The 21,886-nt window shown below is 33.4% G+C and overlaps 2 protein-coding genes across 2 annotated transcripts in view; both read left to right on the top strand.

Moving 5' to 3' along the window:
- The window catches only part of GABA-B-R1 (gamma-aminobutyric acid type B receptor subunit 1), an 881,512-nt gene that overhangs the window by 624,946 nt on the left and 234,680 nt on the right, over window positions 1-21,886 (top strand). The window lies entirely within an intron of this gene.
- LOC140446111 (uncharacterized) lies at window positions 18,270-20,773 on the top strand. Its single transcript, XM_072538645.1, is given in 2 exon segments — window positions 18,270-18,309; window positions 19,904-20,773. Coding segments are annotated over 2 exon segments (807 nt in total). The 3' UTR covers window positions 20,671-20,773.

Raw genomic sequence — 21,886 nt, forward strand, 5'->3', positions numbered from 1 at the left:
TCATCATTAGCTTTTACAACTCTTCGTGAGTTTTTGCCGCGTTTACTATTGCCTTCCATTGATTCCGATCCTGTGCTATTATTTCCCATGGCCTTACTTCCATCTTCTCCAGGTCTTCCCTGACTGCGTCTTTCCACCTTTTTCTAGGCCTTTCTGTCGATCTTCTACCATCTAGTCTTTCCCAAAACACATTGTCTACCATTGTTGCCAACTAATCAGTCTGTCGTCATCACTCCGTACCACGTGGCCTGCCCATCTTAATCTATTGGCTTTTATGTATCTTACGATGTTTCCTTTCCCGAAGAGAGTCTCTATTTCATTGTTGTATCTGCTCCTCCATTCATTTGTCACGCTGTCCCTGCAAGGACCCTATATAATTCGCAGGATTTTGCGTTCCCATACTAATAGCTTATTGATTTCTTTCTTTCTCAATGTCCATGTTTCACTTCCATATGTCACTGCTGGTCGTACTATGGTTTTGTACATTTGGATTTTGGCACGCCTTGAGAGAAGCTTTGACCTCATTAGATGTTGAATGGCAAAGAATGATTTATTCCCCTCTAGTATTCGTATTTCAACCTCCCGTTCTCCTGTGTTTTCACTGGTAATTGTTGCTTCTAGATATTTGAATTCTTTGACCACCTCAAAATTATGATCGTTTATGGTTATGTTTTGTCTTATTCGCTGTCGTTCAGAGACAGCGAATTCATAGACATTTTCAGCATGAGTTTAAATTGAATATTTGGTGTGGTATTATAGGCGACCAACTACTAGGGCCTTATATTCTTCCTCCGAATTTAAATGGAGATTCTTATTTATTCTTTTTGGAAAATACTCTTAGTGATATTTTAGATGATCTGTCACTGGATGTAAGAAGAAAAATGTGGTTTATGCAGGATGAAGCGCCACCTCATTTTTCATTATCTGTTAGAAATCATCTTAATGACGTATTTCCTCAACGATGGATTGACAGAGACAGTGATTTTTAATGGCCACCAAGAAGTCCTGAGTACAACTCGCTAGATTTTTATTTTTGGGGACATATGAAGTCCTTAGTTTATGCCAATGAAATTAATACACGAGACGAACTTTGGAGATACATTCAAAATGCAGCTAATCTTATAAGGGGACAGAATAATCTTTTTTTAACGTCCGAAAATCCTTTATAAAAAGAATTAGAAAAGGCATAGAAATCGGAGGAGACCATGTAGAACATTTAGTTTGAGTTTTTGTAAGTTCTTTTAAGTTAAAGTGTGTTTAGTTTTGATTTATCGTAAAAACGGAAACCTTACGTTAGTTGCAACTTTGTTTATTAGTTTGGTATTTGATAGTGGAATTGTAAATAAAATACTTTTTCTTGTCTAAGATTATGCCTCTGTGACAATTTTGATAGTAATTTATAAATATACAGGGAAACTATTAGCAAAAAACGAAAAACAAAAATTAACTTTAACACCCTGTATCGTTTTTCTCAGCAACATTTTATTAATGCATATTTGGCCCAATAGCCATATTTTGGTCCAAATAACCTGTCCTTAGTCTATGTCCCAATAGTTATGACTCACCCTGTATATAATTTAAAAAATAAATATTGGGATAACACGGAGGGCGAGAGGGTGCATTTCCCTGCAACCTTAAATATGACATAATGTCCCTCCCTTGAAATATTAATTGAACTTTAATTTTTCACCCCCTTTCCTAAAAATTACAAGTTCAAAAGTTATTAAGGTGGCTAGTTTTATCTGAAAAGCAATGTATAATATTTGTAATTCAATTGTAGATCATACCATGTTTTTTCTTCATTTTTTGCCTAATCTATTTCCTTATCAAATGATTTATTACTATTATCATGGTAGATAGCTGTGTATATATATATTTAGAATACATTTAAATTATTTTACGGTAATTTTCTTTCTTTATTTTTAGTATAAAGTGGCTACTTTCATAATCTGAAATTTGTTTGATAGTCCATTAATTTTTAATACTTAAACAATAATTCAAATGTATCATTTTAATTTCTCTGTTATTCTAAAATAAGTCTAAAATCCAATCTGTTTAATCCTCCTCTTACCCCAAAGCAATTACCTTTTGCAGCTTCCAATACACCAATAAGAGTTTGTCCCTATGATAAAATTAATAGGTAAAATCACGCGTAGGACCTTAACTGAAAGATTTACGTTCAATTTCACGTTGTCTTTGAATTGCCGAACGGTTTTGTTACCTACGGTTCGCCCGAATCGATTTCTCAAAGAAGGTAATTGAAAATTTCGGCAACCACGTCCATTGTGTCAGAAGTTCTAATCCGAGATCTTGTGGTTTAAATCCTAATTTAACTTTTGTTTTAAGCTAGGATTTTCAATAAAAGATACAAATATATGTAAGGGAAAGGATTCTACAAGGATTATGCATTAACTATCTGCCGTGACACGAAGGTGGAATGAATTGGAACAAATTTTTGGTTAATTTTGTGAAAGAATATTTTAAAAAGTTGTGTAGTCAATGACAATACATATTTCCCAGCATTATGTTATTTTTAAAGATAAAACAAGCAGCGGGTCTTTAAAAATACAACATGGCTAGCAAACTGCAATATTAACAGGGGAACATCATCACTCATCACAGACAAAAATCAAGAAATATGCATATGAACCAAATACATAAAAGAACTTTTTGATGATAATAGGTCCGAACAACCCCGTCCTATATATGTAATGACCACTTACCAAACACGTCAGATGAAGTGGAAAAAGCAATATCAGTACTAAAAGATGGCAAAGTTGCTGGATCTGACAATGCAGATGCTGAACTCATAAAATTATTTAACACTGACGGTACTCAACTACTAACAAAAATATTCAATGACATATATTTAAACGAAGTAATACCAAGATCATGGTTAAGGTCAACGTTTATTGCTCTTCCAAAGAAAACAAAATGCGTATCCTGCAATGATTTCAGGACCATCAGCTTAATGAGCCACAGTTTATAGTTATTTCTAAAAATCATAAATCAAAGGATATATAGACTATGCGAAGAAACAATCAGCCATACACAGTTTGGTTTTCGGAACGCAATGGGCACGAGACAGGCTCTCTTTAGCATACAAGTGCTATTTCAATAATGTAGAGATGTGAATTGCGATATTTATGCATGTTTCTTTTTTTTTAAGTAAACCGCGTCAACCATGAAAGGTTATTGGCGGGGAAGAGTTGTACATAAAATTAGATGTTTGCTTATAACAACTAATTACAATTGAGAACTTAAGTCTATTTATGTATTAGATTGTACAATTTAGTTAGTTTTAGAAACTTAGTCACTTTATCACATTTACTATTATAGTTCAGAGTACTTTTCAGATCACTTGGTAAATCACTTTGAAGTCGTTCCAGGTGATAGAGTGGGCAACTAACAGTAATGTGTTCGATTGTCAGAGGAATATCACAAACATAGCACAGTATCGTTAAAAGCAGTATTTTCCTGTGATATGTTAGTATCTTCAGAGGTGTCATCCTGAATACTAAAATCTTGGTTTATGTTACTAAGTAGTTTTTTTCTTGATTCTTGTAATTCTAGGTTTAATTGCTCTTTCGTTTAACATAGGATATATATTTCAGTTAGCATATGTCCCAACCCATGTATATCCTGTGTGTGTGTTCTAGGGCCAGTTCTACTGGGGTGGAAGAACCGTGAACGTCTTCTAAGAATGCTAGTAATTGGGTGTAATTTAGTACATTTATGTTCGTGATGCATCCTGGATAAATTATTTGGCCGGTTGTAATAACGACTCAATATTAGTAGTTTCTGAAGTGGATTTGTCTAATTTGATAATTTTTTTCTTCTTTTTTTTTGCACCGGTTTTGATTTCGTGAATTTTGTTGGTATAGTTTCTGTAGGAGTTGAGCAAGTTGGGGATGACAATTCCGAGTAAGATCATTTATTTTTATTATCGGTATCAGTGCTGACTTGAGCATCCATTTCTTCTCGAGATTCGCCATTTACATGTGTAATTTGATTTTGTTCGGAGCTAGTGGATGGTATTTTTGGAAGAAAATTTTCCTCCGTTTGGGGCTTTTGAGTATTTCGTGGATAAGAGGGATTTCAGGTGCATTCCGAGGAAATGTGACCAGCTTGGTGGCATTTGTAATAAGTTAGTTTTTTGGAAAGAAAAATTCGGTACGAAATATTTTCAAAATCAATTAGAACGGAGTCGGGTACAGTAAAATTTCTGTAGGTGCAAAGTAAACTTGTCTTCGAAAACTAAGTAAATGGCTGTATTGCGGGTCTTGTATTCCAGTTCTAAGGAACGAAATCGGAGACATTAATTTAAAACCAAGATTGATTGAAGACTGTTAGATTATGTCATGGGGTATAGATGGACATATGTTGGATAAAACTAATCTATTAGCGGGTGTAATTAGTTTACGGGCTTTGATTGTATGTTCTTCCATTTTAATTTCACCATGTTGACTTAGAAAATCATCTCCGACTTGTAGGCTTAAAAGGTAGATGCATATTCTTCCGTTTGACATTTTGGATGAGAACAGTACATTTTTTGGATGGACTATAGTTCCTACTGCAATGGTGTACTCTTCTGTTCTTATTTCATCTACTGCCGGTAAAATTATGGCCTGGTTTTTTGTTGGAAATTTTGTTAATGGTTGTTGCTTAGTGATGGTAGAATAAGTAATGTTTTGCTGATCGGGATTAATTGATGCACACCTTTAGTCAGGAGTACCACCTATCATTTTGTCAAATTTAATCTTCTACCATTTTTTTAAATTTAAATAGAACTTTCATTTCGATAATTTTAATTTGGGTAGGTCCGACTCTGTTTATTTAAAAGTAAATAGTCGATCTAGCAATTAGCAAGATAATGCCAAGAGTTGAAACTAGTTTTTTAAATAATTAATAAATACGAAATATAAATAATGTTCTTCGTATGTATATAAAAACAATGTTTGTAATCAAACTACTGCCAATTTGGAAACTGAACTTACAGCTATTAACAGAACACTGTACACTGCTTGTATATATTTCGGTTTATTATTTAAATTTACACTGTTTCTTCTCAAAAATTGTAAAAGTTGTGGAGCTCAAAGTATTTAGACTTGTCTTGTCTTGTCTACTTGAAATTTCTAATAGTAATCCACATGCTTCATTGATTACCATAAATGTTCGATACAGTAAAACACTACAAGCTGATAAAAATATTAACAAATATTTGAATAAACATCTGTGATCTAAGAATTCTTAGCAATCTTTACTGGAATCAAAAAATATCGTCTATCCATACAGAGGCAGGAGAATCTGATGATATTAAAATCAAACGTGGGGTCGGACAGGGATGTATATTATCACCCTTTCTGTTTAACATATACTCCGAGGAAATCTTTCAAAAAACAGTAGAGGATGTTGAAGCCGGACTTCACTACCATCGTTTGTTGTGAGTATGCTTGAGTTACAGTGAAGACATGCTGTTACTTGTGTGGTGTTGTTGTTAATATTTGTCGAGAAAAACGTCATTGTCTGTTTTGGTAAGTCCAAAAATTTTTTAACGTAGTAACATAGTAACATAACGATGTCAATAAACATGTAGGTAGTAACATAACCTAAAAAGGCCGCTATGTGTACGTTAAAAATGCGAATTATGAGATGGTTCATCGCACCCTGACTTTTGGTAGACATGGACCAGCACGTTTTGGTAGAGATGGGCCACGTATTTCAATATTGGAGAGATGGACCAGTACCAATGTTTTTAAATGTTACTTTTATTAAAACGACTTATAGTGTAATTACTAACTAAGTAGCTGGTATTTTTCTGTTTTAGAAAAATGCCAACTAACTACGTAAGAAAGGATACCAGTAGAGGGGCGTGGACGGAAGATGCATTAATACAAGCGGTTAATGCTGTGGAAAATAAAGAAATGGGTGTCAATGCTGCTGCTAAAGCTTATCGAATTCCTAAGACCACTCTTAAAAGAAGGATTAAAAAACAAAAGTTTACGAAGGACAGCTTAGGGTTTTCCTCCATTTTAGGAAGAGTAAATAAACAGAAGATTGTAGGCCACATAAAAAAGTTACAAGCTCATGGGTTTACTCCTTGCACAGATTCAGTGAGAAGCATGGCGTTTGAACTTACTGAAGAGCTAAAAATACCTCACAAATTCAACAAGGAAACTAGAAAAGCTGGTTTGGATTGGCTTAATCTTTTTTCTTTTGAGAAATCCTACTCTTACTATTAGAAAGTCAGAAGGTGTATCTGTATCCCGAGCTAAGGGAATGAACACGAGGTGTTTGGAAGAGTACTTTAACTTACTCGAAAGTGTTATTTTGGAAAACAATTTGGTTGAAAAGCCTGGCCCATTTTTAACGTGGACGAAACTGGGCTTCAACTGAACAACAAGCCAAGAAATGTTGTTGCCAATAAAGGTTCCAAAAATGTAACTTTCGTTACGTCAGGGGAAAAGGGCGAAACCGTTTCTGTTCTAGCTTGTGCTAGCGCTGAAGGTACATTTTTCCCCATACTGCATAATGAAGGGCAAGAACTTGAAAGTTGAATTCATGGACGGGATGCTTTCTTACTCAGTTGTAAAAATGTCACAAAAATCTGATGGTCACACTTCTCACACCAGTTCCTTGGAAGTCCTTGTGTACACGGAACAAGAAGGAATCATTTTGATGAGCATTCCACCCCATACTTCGCACTGGCTACAACCTTTGGGCCGATCTTTTTTTAAATCACTTAAGTCCTACTTTTATAGTACTTGTAATTATTTCATTACAAACAATCCATCCAGAAAGATCAATCGTCTGCAGTTTGGAAATTTTCTCAACTCTGCATGGATCAAAGTTGCAAGTGTACAAAACGGTGTGAGTGGATTTCAAGCTTGTGGCATAGTCTCTCTAGATATGTCTGTAATACCAGCCTATCCTTACGTAGAGCCCGATTCCTCCGATGCAGTGCCCATTGTCCAAGTATTGGCGCACACTCTCGCTAGTGCACCAACCGGCGGGGTTGATTCCGTTGCCTCCAATTCAGAACTTATCGGCCAACACGTCAATGCTGTTACTAGTGTGCCAAAAAGTGACACTGTTGATTCTTCTGTCTTCTGTAGTACCAAGAACTCAATTTGATCTTGCAAGTATTTCCAGTACTTCTAGTAGCCTTACACCGTCAAAAATGACTCCTTCTAAACTTTTAAAACATATATCACCCGTTCCTTCTCTCACGCAGAAAGTAACCTTTAAGAGATGTGTGACGACTGTTTTAAAAGTATTAAATTCAGCTCAGAATATTGCTGTTGTAAAAAGGAAGGCAGTTGAGCAAGCAATGAAAGATTAAAAGAAAAAGAAACAAGATCAACTGAGAAAAAAAATTTAATCAAAAAAGAAGTTTCTCAATCCAAAAAAGGAACCATCTGGCAAAGTGACACAGTTTGAAAGTTGAGACTCAGAAAGCTATGATTCTGCAGATCTAGTCCAAGATGACGGTATGTCAGTAAAAGAATGGGATGAGTTGAATGTGTGGGATGTGGAGAGGCTTACAATGAAACTACAAAAAAAGAAGACTGTATAAAGTGTGTACAGTGTTCTCGGTGGTTTCATGAAGGTTGCTCTAGATTTGAAGTAAAATGTGACTTTTGCGGTATCAAGGAAATAATGTCACAAAAAGGAAAGTTTCCCATTAATAGGAAGATTCTGGCAAAGAAAGCAAAAGAATAGACTTGTTTGTTTTTTTTTATTTGGTTACTGTAACTTTTATTATTATGTAAAATATACATATTTTTTACTTTATACTTGGTTGTAGTCATTGATCCTACTTTTTAACCCTGGTCCATCTCTCCCAAGCTACTGGTCCATCTCATCCAGACACGTCCGGGTGAGATGGGCCATGCAAAGTTTTGGAAAAAATGCAATGTAGCCTTTATTAATAATATTCAATTAAAAAGTAAAGTCTTAAGGGTATAAAACTAAATTCTTTTCCAAACGCTTAAATAATAGTGTTAATAAGTTGAGGAGTATAATTTTAGTGAGCGTCCAAAGAAATGTGGTCCAACTCTCCCGGACTTACTTATTATTATACATTTATATAAATTAATAATATACATTTATTAATAAAATGTAAATATTTTTTATAAAATAATAATAAAATTCAATAACCTTTTTCTGGAAAAACTTTATTTATTTTTCATGCTTTTTCATCAATTAGATATTTGCACTTTTTTATATTTATCATCAAACTCCAAGCCTTACAATCTTCTTCCAACTTTCTGATCATATATCTAACATCATCCCCATCCTCAGCTAATATGACCTGGTCATCAGGAAAGTGCAAAGTAAAAATTTTATCGTCATCTATATATATTTTATATTAGAATATTATATATTATAATTAAAAATTCTTCAGAAAACTTTTTCCCAACCTTGGCAATATCTGTTTGGTTTTAAAGTTTAATTTGGGAGACCTGTAGGTCCAGAAGCTCGTCTATTTTTTATTATTATTAGAACTTTCTTTACTTCAGTGGGTGACCGGAAATACTAATTATTATCTTTATTAAGAAATTGTGGTTGATCTTTAGTCAATAGATTTTCATAATAATTTTTCCAACTTTCGCTTGTTCTGCCAAATTCTGGTCTATTTGTTTACATTTATTGGCCCATCGTTTTTGGTTTCAGCTATACTTTTTTGATATCTTTAGAGCATCTTGTGTAGTATTTCCGATCTTCTGTGTCTTTTGTCATTAACCATATGCTATGTACCCGTCTTTTCTCTGCTACCTCTAACATCTTAACTCCACCAATCATTTGTATTCCTTTGATTTATCATTTTTTTTTCAAGGTTTTGTTCTATAGCCGCTTTATTTATACATTCTATTATATTTTGATACTTATTTAAGGCAGACAAATACGCCACATTATTAGGCTTTAAGTTTAATCTCACTCTGTTTTAATGCTTCCCAAAATCTTTATATCAAAAAGACAGTGAATGTGTTTTCACGGTCTTTTCAAAATTCGTAATGCTATCAATATGATAATTTTGTCCCCGATCAATAATTAATAAAAACATTTAGACAATTCAAATTAACAAAATTTCGGAAAAGAGACCTTAATCACAATGCTGGAAAGACATAGTAGTTTAGTATTAAGTATTTCATACAGATATGTTTTAAATTTAATCGTTTTAAGGCCAAATCGATTGTACTATGTATTTTTAATTATTCGTATTTGTTTTGGATTTAAAAATTTCAGGCCAATATCCACTAAAAAAATTAATTTTTTCTTTCCAACATTCAATACAATTCATATACTCATAATGTTCCCATGAATCATAGCATTCAAGGTTAGTGATTTCTTCAGACCAACCGTAAGGCGTATACGCAGTACCTACTACAAATTTATTAGTCGTCCAGAGTACCGCCTCCAATAAGTTTACTAATCAGAATACTAATAGGTGGATCCGATAGGTGGATCTTTTAAAAACACTCTGTTGGGATTAAATTCTTCTAAATTAGAATAAAATAAACCGTTGATTTTGGGTTATTCAATCAACGAATAAACGCATAAGTAATAAAAATTAATACTGATAAGTTTAATAATAATTTTTAATGATGTATCTGTAACTTTGCTATCACAATTTTTCGTAGATCTTGCAAAATAATTGCGATATATATTTAATTCAGAAACCTTTTGGATAAAATATTGGGAAATTGTAAATTTTTGTATTTATAGTTAATAGCTGATAACATTATTAATATTGCCGTCTTATTATTAACTATTGAGAGTACGTTTTGCTTGGCATGGATTTTACGACCACTTTTTATCTTCCTATGTATTCCATGCTGTTTCGATTGTAATTGTCTGATCTACTTTTTAAAAGGCTCCAGTGCTGCATACTTCTGCTTCATAAAATTCTTAAAATATTACATTGATCTATTGTTATTCAGTAAGTGACCGTGGCAGTAGAAACACTTTCTAATAGCGCTGCCGATATGTGTTATATTTTGCTGACAATGTAAATGTGAAGTTTTTTATCGGTCAAGTGTACTTATTATACGTAATAGCTGTTATCATCCCAGTTGTGCTAAAATATTGGACTTGCAAGTTTTTGTAAAAACATTTATTAAATGCTGCGAAAAAACCGTAGATAAAAGTAATGAAGGTAGGTAGGTATAGAAATGTTTAAATGGTAATTAGGTATGTAGTAAAACGGAACGCCTCAAAAATGGCCAATTTTATGCGGACAGTCGAAAAAGTGAAAAAAAACCTCAAATTTTAATGTTTTTTTTTTCTAGAAACTAGTAAAAGTGCTAAAATAATCAAAAAATACAGAAAAAAAGTATTATGAACCAAAAAAAATTTACATATTTTTGTCTTAATAAAGGAAACATAACTAAAACATAACAAATTTTTACAGATTTTTACTGTTAAATTATGAAAAAATATGTAATATTGTTTAAAATAATAAAGATTTTTAATATTTTAAAACAATATTGCGGACATGCGCAAGAAGTTAAATTTTATGTACATTCGATATTGTTGTCAGTTTTAACCTTTAAAAGATCTAAAAATTTCATGAAAATTACTTACCTTAATAAACAGGTGGATGGAATCCCAATAACTAGGTGTAGATCGGGTACCAGCCAACCATAGTCTTAGAAGAAATCCCGAACTCGTGATTTACGAATTTTTGCCTAGGTGGCTTTAAATATAATAAAGCTGCCACCAACATAAATATTTTCTCTGCAGGCAGTTTACTCGCTTCCAAAAAGGTCCCTTTCTTTGCCGAAAGAGTAAATCCACACCTTTTTGGTATATTTTTCTGTCTTGGGACAAGTTTATTACACTTAAATTACTTTCGGAGTTAATTCGCAACTCGTTGCCGCATCGACACACTAGTTTGTCTTATATTACACCATGCTTAATCAGAAATTCTTAAGCGCTAACTTTATTTAGGCACAACGCAAAACTTTCAATAAATCTTAGTATAAACCCACTGCACTATCTTACAGTTTTCTTTGATGACGAACAAACAAGAAACGGCTTGAAAATACTATTCCCAATATTTATTGCCAAATTTAGATGTTTGCAAAAATATCTATCTAAAAAAATCTATAGTACATTTTAATGAAAAAAAAAATCCCTATTTTCATATGAAATTGCCTTTTCAAAGGAAATTTCGTTAGTGAAAGGATCAATGTAGGGTATATTGAATTTGATACATTACACGCATTACACAAATATACGTCCACAGAGCATATTAGATTGATTCCATGAAAATTTCTAGATTCTGTACCAACGGTTGAAAGTCTGTCTGAGAATCCCACAGTATTGATTTATTTAAATACTTTAAGTATAATGCATACATAAACCACTCTGGCAATCCCACAATGTTTATTTACTTAAAATTTAATATTTTCCTCGGTATTAATAATTAAAAAATGTAAACCAATATTACAGTGGAAGAAGACCTACAGATTCTAAGGGTTAGAAGATGGAGGAAAGTTGCCAGGAATCCACAGGAGTGGCGACTTCTTTGTGAGCAGGCCAAGATCCACAACGGATTGTCAAGCCAAGTGTGATGAAACCAATATAACCCAACATCAGTTAAAATCAGATTAAAAAGCTGACAATGTTTAACCAAACCTAACTAAATTTAACCTAACCCTGGTAAAAGTGCAGTAATTTTCTGTTAAAACAATATAACCCAACCTAACTTAAAATCAGACTAAGAAGCTCATAATTTTTATTTGAAGAGATTCATATTTTTCTTTACATTTTATTATTAAAAATGCAAACCAATGATACTAAACCTAACCTAACGTAACCAAATATAACCTAACCCTGGTAAAACAGCACTAATTTTCTGTTAAACGTAGGTAAGAATAAAATTTATATAATAATTAAAAATCAAAATTTTCATTTTTTATAAGAAAACATATTTTGAATAACTATGGCAACACTGGTTAAAATTACCCCTCTTGACCATAAGAAACAGCTGTCATTCTTGTCATGTCTTGTTGTTTTATGGTGAATAATGGCGGATAATGTCAGTGGCTTTTAAAAATAAGACATATTTTAAATGGAAATTACATAAAAAGAACGTTTTCCAGAGAATAAAAATCATTGAACACTCATCAGTAAGTGAATATCAGAATTCATTGATATAAATTTCATCTCCGCAGACATCATTCCCTCTTACTGCACTAGTACTATTAACTTATTTGAACAAGTAGAACTAAAACAAGTTCCGAATAAAACTAAGGATTCTGTATTCAAAAGCTCTAAATACAAATCTTAATTCACCAGAGTCAATGATGGGCCACGAGAAATATAAGCAAAACAATTTAATTACTGTTAATGATGTCAACGAAGCCACAAACTGAGTACAAAATATAGTAGGTGCATCTAGTCGATCGGAAAACACTGTAGATGCCAATATGCAAATAATAGTAGCACTAGTCCCATGGATTGGCATGACATGACAAGAACGTTTTAACCTTGTTTAGGCCTGGGCCTTTTTTTTTTTTCTTAGGAGTAGTGGGGGGGGTGGTAAACGACAATCACGTGATACGTTGTGAGAAGTAGTGGACTAATAAGAAGCAGGGGGGTAGCTGAAGGTGGCTGTGTGTGGGTGATCTGAGAAGATTCAGAAACGCACAAGAAGAAGTGGGTATTGCCTAGCGGTTACCAGCCAAGTTTTTAGGAACGGCTCTTTATCAGCGTTGTAGGCGCGCAGACTTTACCTGCGATATTGGATGGGGAATGATTCTAAGATATCAAAATACTCATCAAGAAGTTCGTATCCAGTGTTGTGAAGAAGTTTAAGCTGGAGGAAATGGAACTTTCTTTAAGGGAAGCCTGGTGAGTGTTTGCCCTCTATGGTTGCAAGGCGTCTTTAAGGTTTGTTTGGCTCTGTTGTTCGTATCGTAGGATACGACGTTCGGTGGCCGTAGTGGCATTTAGTTGGTGTGTCTTGAGGGAGATGTGGACGCACGCCTTGTACTCGACTATCGGTCTGACGAAAGTTTTGTATGTGTGCAACAAAGTTTTGGAAGATGTCCTGCCTAGTTTACCGGACAGCACTTTCAGGAGGTTAAACCTCTGCCTCATCCTATCTAAGGTTTCTTGGACGTCAGCCTTCCAGTTGAGAGTCCTTGTAAAGAGAACTCCCAAGTAGAGAATCGAGGTCCTGAAGATGAGGTCTTCTCCTAAAAGCGATATCCGGCCCCAGACGTCCTGACAATAAGGAGATTTAAATAGAATTGCTTGGGTTTTGGAGGGATTTATGGTCACTCTCCATTTGTTGCACCATTTTATGACTCTGTCTAGGTAGTGTTGAGACCGTTCGAATACAGATCGTTGCTGTCCACGCTCCTTGTGAGAGCCAGAGGTGAGGATGGCCGTATCATCAGCGAACAGGAGGAGAGACTCTGATCCTTGCTGCGGGCGGGGAATGTCACTATTGTAAACTGTGTAGAGAACTGGAGCAAGAATTGAGCCCTGGGGTACTCCAGCTTGTGGAGTGAATGGAGTGGATAGATGGTCAGCGATTTTGATCCTGATAGTCCGGTGAGAGAGATAGGAATTTATTAGTTTAACGAAAGGTGTAGGCAGTCCAGCAAGATGAAGCTTTTCAATCAGGCCTGTGTGCCAGACCTGATCGAATGCCTTCTGGACGTCTAGGAATATACCTATGACGTGTTTCCTTTCGTTAATTGATTGAGAAATGAAGGTTGTTGCTTCTACCAATGCATTTTGTGTGGAGTGTCCAGCCCTGAATCCGAATTGGTAGTCTATGGATTGGCAGAAAGTAACTTAAAAAAAGAACACCCCAAAAAACCTATTAGTGGGTAATTTTTCTGGAAATTTGTAACGTTACAAACGTCACATCTTTATTAATTTATATTTAAATAATTATTTTATTTTAATTTCTTTATAAATTTATTAATTCGTTAACCTTCAGTTTCTTTTTTTACTATTTTTTCTTCAAAAAATATTTAGCGCCCTCTCTCTTTCTGTCCGGTAGACTAAATATTCTGTTCTATTTTAACAGAAGCGCTAATTCCATTTTAAACATAAATATGTTCTATGGCATCTGTGCTATACTTCATTGTAGTCACTCCCCACTATTTTAGTCAATCAGCTTTTCTAACGTGGTGGGGTATTTTTTTGTGTGTAGTTGACATTTATAAAAGAAGAAAATATGAAATAAGGTTCATTTTATGATTTTCAGAGATTTCTTTGGGTTTATAAGATAATTTATTAAATAAAACGATGGATTAACCACATGAAACCAACCAACTAAGACTGCAGCTGTCTTCAAGACCACTCAAATGGCAAACCTAAGACCTACCCACATAATCTGGAGGCAACAGCATCCTATACAGGAGCACGCAACCCATCGATGCCAGAAGTATTATTTCATTTTATTGTAAAGCCATAGGTAGGGTTTGCTTGTGCAAACTAAATATCGTTATTTTGTTTTATGCTAATTAAATGTGATTAGTTAATTCATTGTTTTATTTATAATTTTCATAGTTGTTGTTTAATTCATAGTTTAAGATAAGACGGATTTATACTTGAGAAACTAAAGTAGACTTTACACTACATGATTTTATCATATGACAATATCATATCGTCGGCTTAACCTGCAAAACCCGGAAGTCCAAAATGGAAATTTTTTCAGGGGAGACAAAAAACTTTCTGTAAATTTTTGTTTTAGCAAATAGAAAAATCCAAGATATACATTTGTTTAGATATAACATATTTGACATTTTAAGGTATTTCTAAGAAGTTATTTGATCTTATGACATATTTAATTGGACTTACGGGTTTTTCCTATTTTTATTTAAATATTTTTGGGACTTACGGGATTCAATTACTCTAAGAGGTGGGTAAAAATTAATAATTAAAATTGAGTCAACTTAACTTTATATAACTTTATATAACTTTTTTATTTATTCCTCACATAAACGAACAAAACCTTAACTAAAAGATAATGCAAAAATTTAAATATATGCCATATAACATATCTAAAGATATGCCAGGTTGTCATAAAACGAGTGATAATCAGATGGAATACTTATCTTAAGTGATTGCAAATGTAAAAACTTTTCTCTTTTAATCGGTATAGGATTATTATACAAGTTTGGAAGTTCACTAAATTGACAGCATAACTCTTTTCTAGTAGACTTTGGAACTCTTGGTAATCTTGGGTATGTCTCAGCTTGTAAGCTATTGTTCCATCTGGTGAATACTGCAAGGCGCGAATGTCTGTAACATGAGGATCACCGACTCTTTTACCTGGACGCAAAGATTTTACAAACTGTAGTTTACTAAAGTCCTTAAAAAATTTGTGGTCTACATAATGAACTTTATAAGGTCTTGGATTTTTACGTGCTGTCTTACAAATTTCAACGTAGGCAGCAGGTACGTTAATATTATTATGACGAAGTTTTCTTTCAATAGTAGAATGCATGGAATCTGCCTCCATCTGCGTGTGCCCTTTTTCGAGAAACTTTTGCTCAATCGTAATTTCTGATTCCATACATAGGTTTAGAAGGGCGGTGGCTAGTGTTGAATTCCTATTCTGCGACGTACAACCATCACTGTAAATTATAATTTTTTGATCAGGATGATCCTTTGTGACATGATCTTTGAGAAAGCTGTAAATTATTGAGGCATAGTCATTGGCGCTGGTACCGCCAGCGGCCTTATGCCATAGGTAGCAATAGCCATCTTTAGTTTTCATATCGAAAAAGGTTAGATTATGTACTATCAGTTTAGTCTTAAAATATTGTGAGGAGATGTTTGTCTTTGGTGACAGTAAGACTGATTGTAAATCCATACATAATACGATATTTTCTGACTCCTTATCTCGATTTTTTGCCTCCCTGGCTTCCCTTTTTTCCTTGGTGTTCATTAAAGATATCATCAGGTAAGTTGCCATTTCGGTGTGCCACACATTTATCACACTCGTCTTTCTTAGGACGATACAGCGAGAGGTTCATTTCTTCAAACACGTGGGAAAATGAAGCAATTGATAATGAACCCATTTGTTTTTCTTGACACCAGCTCGTATAGAATTGAAATAATGCTGCTTTGGATTTCCAGTTGGGCTCCAAATAAAGTTTGTCAGATGAAGACCGGCAGTAGTGTGACTCAACTTTTGACAGCTCAGAAAAAAACTGCCTTAAATTTTCTTTCATGTCTTTGTAACGCGCTGTATGCATTGTGATTTCATTAGAAGTATTGTCGTCAGTTTTTGTTTGACTAGTCGCTTCTTTTCTCAACCAGTCAAGTACCATGTCCTCCTTCAGACAATGTGTGTTTAAAAACATCTGCTTACAAATTCTAATAAGTTGACCTTCCTTCTTCATGTAGTAAAGCATAGACTCCTTTCTTCTTGATGTTGTTGTATTTTACCTGTTTCTATGTCTTTTTATAGCCGTTGGTTTTACTAAGAAGGATACATACATTTTTCTTTCGCTCCAGTTCATATTGGACCAAAATTTCGTAAATATTGCTTCCCTATCCTCCTCAGAAAACGTGGTGCACTTAATGACGGTATTTTTTTTTGAAAGTTTACAGTTACAGAACTCTTTCAATCTTCTTTCTTCTCTTTCTATATTATAATCCCATCGGCCATTAATTTTCCTTTTTCTCAAATAAGCTTCTCCTTTTTCACGTTTTATTTTCTTCTTATTTTCAATCCAATTTTCTTTATTCACAAGGTGTCTTTTCATTCTTCTTTTTTCTAGTGGCTCATCTTTATTTTGTTCTGCTTCTTGTGCTGTTTCTCTTTCATTGTCAGCATCTTTTTCAGAAAAAGTCGACGATTCTTGATCACTTTCAAGTACATAATCAGGATCATCTTCAAACTCATCACCATTTTGAACTTCTGCTATTATATTTTTTTTATTAACATCTGACAAGTTATTACTTTTAGAGGGTAATAATATCACGTTCTCATCATTCTGTGGTATATATTTGGAATGATTTTCAACTTCACTTTCATTCTGAATTTCCATTATTAAATTTTCCGCCATTACTTCTGATGAGCTAAGAATGTTATTTTCAAACTCTAAAGTAAGATTTTCTTCAATTTTAGTGCAAAAATTGTTTAATACTTCATCTCTTAGGTTACTTTCTGGCAAAATTTGGTCAGAGATCTTCATCATGTCTGTAATTTCTGGAATATCCAATAGTAACATTTCATCATCAACGTCACTAGAGAGGAATTTTTGAAAAGGTTTTTCATCATATGAAGAAAACAAGTTTGTAACATCACATAGGGTTTTCTTATTATTACTGACTTAAGCCATATTTTTCTCGAGTGCTTTGGGTTTGGTACTTATTGTTGAATTATTTGCTTCTACATTTTGATTGCAACCTTTTCTTGCGTGGTTGGTTTCTTTATTAGAAATAGCTAACATAATTCTCTTGGTTCTGCTTTTAAAGATGTCCATTATGCCCTGTAAACAAAAACCGTTGTCATGGTAATTGCTAAACCAATAGTAAAAGTTGAAAAAATGGTTAATTCTTGAAGTGGAGTTGAAAATCTTGAAGTCTCCCTATTTGCTTGGTCATACCTATACAGGTTATTTGTTTCCTATTGATCAAGAAATTTATTAAAATTAGTGGAGGAAAACTTCAAGATTTTCATTTCACTCAATAGTAAAAGTTACTAAAACAGAAAACCTGTTAAAAATAAGTAAAATTGGTAAAATAAAACAAATTTTTGATTTTTACAATATTCTGAGTATTATTCCTTTGATATCTACTTATTATTTTGTATTTTTTTTTAATTAAAGAATACTCTCTAGAAGTATGACTCTAAATCCCTAATTATATACAGTAGGAAAACCCCTTAACTCCAACTTAATTCGATAATACACTAAATTCAAATTATACGCAAATCCCGTAACTCCATGTATTATTTTAAAGAGTTTATTTTAAGTCTAAAACTACATTTAATTACATTTAAAAGTTAAAACACAAATTAAGGACACTTACCTTATGTTATTCGCCCAAAATAAGTTTAAAAGATCGCCAACAATGCACAAAAAATAATATTTTACAAGACCAGCACAGCTCGTGCTTGCAACGTAACGAACAATGGCGGAGTTACGGCGTTTGCGCTGTGATTTCAGCAAGGTATGGACTTACGGATTTCGCAGATTTTATCGCAGATCATTTAAAGAATTTTTGGAGTTACTGAAATTTCTTAGACAAATTCACTAATTTTTTTTGCGAACGATGGCGTTAAAATGTCAAATTTGATCAAATGTGGACTTATGGGTTTTGCAGGTTAAGCCGACGATATGAGATTTGTTATGATTCCTCGTTTCTATGATGTTTTAAAAAATCGTGTTTACATTTCATGATAAGTTATGACTTATGATATGAGTGACAATGAGTGAGGTTTTATTGATTTTTCTTTTTGTTGGTGGTCATAGAGATATAAGACACAGTATAGGTATCAACTATTAGATTTTGAAACCATTATAATGGAAAATAAATCTTTGATTGCATTGGCTTCCCGACTTTTAATAATAATACGCCGGCAAGAACTGCGTACAGATTACAGCAGTAAGAAGAAAAAGATCAGACGCCTTTGGGCTTGCAGGTGGCTCTTACGAAGAAATCGTGGACAGGGTATATCAAATTTAGTGTTGATATTATACCAAATTAAAAATAATTAATAAATAAACTAAACTAAAATTATGACTAAGAAGATTATAAAACACTAAACTAAGAATAAAATAAACTAAATAAATAATAAAAGAAAAATACGACACAATAGCACACATTAGATAATAGGTTCAATATCAATGCAACAAACAAAAAATAAATAAATAAATAAAAAATGTTGTCTCTTGGTAAGGGAATGTCGCTGAATTGACATAAGAATAAGGCGCGATATTTAAATATGTTGGTGTTACCCGTATTATTACCGAAAATCATTATGATTTTATCATGCGGAATAGGCACCGTCCTATTCTCCTGTGACAAGGTATGACGAGCCGCATGACAGTGCTTATGACAAAATTATATGACAAATCACCATCGAGCAAAAAGACAAAAGAGGGAATGTAAAGGTAGTGGGGGCAAAAATATTGTTAGACAGGAAGTGCCATCTTGAGAGGCCACATTAAACAAGGAAAGAGAGACTCTTTCCTTGTTTTAGAAATCAAATTTAGTTAGGTTATGTTATTTCGATGTTATTATTTGTCCCAACTGTCACATGAAAGATTATTTGTATTTTCTATTGAAGTTTTTTAACAATTGCTTCACATTTTAGACTATTATTGTTATTATTTCATTAAAACTTTATTGTGTCCTAGTTTAAAAAAAAGTATTTCAAGTGTATTAAGTATTAATATTATGTAATATTAATATTATCTAATATAACAAATAAATAGATAAATTAAAACCCCTACACCACTGTATGATTATTGTGAAGTGTCATGAAATTTAAATTTGGCGCATTCGCATTTCCGGATATGTCCGCCATCAGAGGCCACTTTTTTGGTCTCCTTTTCATAACGATTAGATTCCCTCTTTTGTCTTTTTGCTCGATGCAAATCACACAGTGTAAACATGTAAATTTCACTTTATGACCAAATCATATGACAAATCACATGATAAATAATGTAGTGTAAAGTGTGTATAAGCTAGACGAAGCATAGACGATAAGCTCCCATAGTTGATTGAGGTATTATTTTGTAATAGTATTTCAATTCTTTTTGGTAGTCTTATCGTTACACATTGGCATCCAACGCCTGTTTACAGGTTAAAGGATGCCATATCGTTACACATTTTCGCCGAATAGACAACGACCGGGAAAGTCCTTGTATATATCGTTAACGTTTTCTGTTAAGTAGATCGTGAAAATAAATAGTAAAAATATCTGAAGTGGATTCAGTAAACACTAATAATGCTGTAAATGAAGAAAATAGTCAAGAAGAAAAAAGTTCCAAAACTAGGAAATCCAAGTAAAAGTCTCCTAGACTAACGACAATTTAGAGAGCTCGAGAAGAAAGTAAAGTGATTACTAAGGGCTTGGGACCTGAGGTTGAAGGAAGATGCAGAACAAGGTCAGCAGCTAAAGGTGTAACTTCCCCACCTCCAGCTAAAAAGGAAAGAAAAAGTTTTAGCACAACTAAAACATTAAGGGACAGGCCTAAGAGAGCTGTAGAAGAAAGTAGTGATTCACATGATGAAAAATCTGAAACCTCGGTAGTTAAAAGTGAAGAACAAGCAAAACGTATTGACGAATCCAAAAGTGAAGCTGACACTACAGAAACTAATTCACATGATGATAAAGAAGAATTTGGTAATAACAATGCCGATGCTTCAAAGTGTGAAGATCAGGCAATAAGTGTTGATGAAAAGTGTGAAGCTGATGGTAATGAGACTAATTTACATGATGACAAAGAGGGATCTGCCAATAATAATGCTGATGCTAGGGATGAACCAGACGCAGATGCTGAGGAATCTACTCCTGCACCAGCTGCCATAGAAAATGGGGCGAAAGAGGATAGTGTAGATGATGCTCCCGCCTCCGAAGAAGAAAAGAAGGTCGAGGAAGAAGAGAGCAAAAGTATTTCCGATGAACTTGAATCGGCAAGCACTGAGCAGACGGAAGATAAAAAGCCTGCTGAATAAATATTTTTATATTATTTCAAAATTTTATTATCAGCTCATTTTTCTATTTCATTAAATCTTCTGTAGGTTAACAAAGAATTCATTGTTAAAAACTTTTGGAAAAGTGACTACAATGCAGTATAGCACAGATGCCATAGAACATATGTCTATGATGGAATTAGCTTCTGTCGAAATAGAACAGAATATTTAGTCTACCCGATAGAAAGAGAGAGGGCGCTAACTATTTTTTGAAGAAAAAATAGTAAAAAAAGAAACTGAAGGTAAAGGAAATAATAAATTAATAAAGAAATTAAAATAAAATAATTATTTAAATATAAATTAATAAAGATGTAACGTTTATACCGTAACAAATTTTAATGTAGAAGGACTGGATTAAACAGTTACTCAACTAGCTGACCACTTTCGGCTTACAAAGCCATTTTCACAGCTATGCTGCAAGAGAATAACTTGCAGCATAGCTGTGAAACTGTAAAAGTGTAAGAATGTTTAACTTACTACAAAATTTACAAAGTATCACTGTGAAAGAGGAATCCCATTGTTAAAAGAAAAAGAATACATCATTTTTCTCTTGGATATTGTGTTTCTTTGTTAACGTTCTATAATATACAGTATGTAAAAGCCAAATGGAATAAATTCATTACTGTACATATTTATAAAAAATCTCGAAACACGTCAAATTTAAATTATAACTTGACATTCTTTAACGTGAAAATTCAACCCCTACCTTCAACCCCCTTAGAATGACAGGTACAACCCCCAATTTTTAAAATAGGAAGTATAGGCTTGTGATATATCGTTTGAAAGGTCTTTTCATTCTCCATTCAAAAATGTTGTCGCTTTCAAGTTTATTAAGATTAATTAAGATAAAATAAATTAAAATCACGTGGTTACCGAAATTCGCTAAAATGTACTCGAAACTTATTTCCCGTTTAGGTCTTGAGAATGAGAAAGTGAACAAAAACCATAGCAATGTAGTTTTTAGATGGTAACCATTAAAAAACGTTAAAGAATTTCCGTGGCAACGTTATTTTAACACGCATTAGTAAATTGTTTTATTTAAGTTATCACTATTTTAATTTAAGTAAAAATTTCTTTCAATTCAATTCTGAAAAATGGTTAGATTAACGGAAATGCATAAAATAACAGTTTTACAAATGATTGGTTACGGAGATAACACCCGAACACAACAGGAAGTAACTCGCCTATTTCATGAGAA

This window comes from Diabrotica undecimpunctata, chromosome 7, assembly GCF_040954645.1.
Source record: "Diabrotica undecimpunctata isolate CICGRU chromosome 7, icDiaUnde3, whole genome shotgun sequence".
In the NCBI taxonomy this organism is placed as follows: domain Eukaryota; kingdom Metazoa; phylum Arthropoda; class Insecta; order Coleoptera; family Chrysomelidae; genus Diabrotica; species Diabrotica undecimpunctata.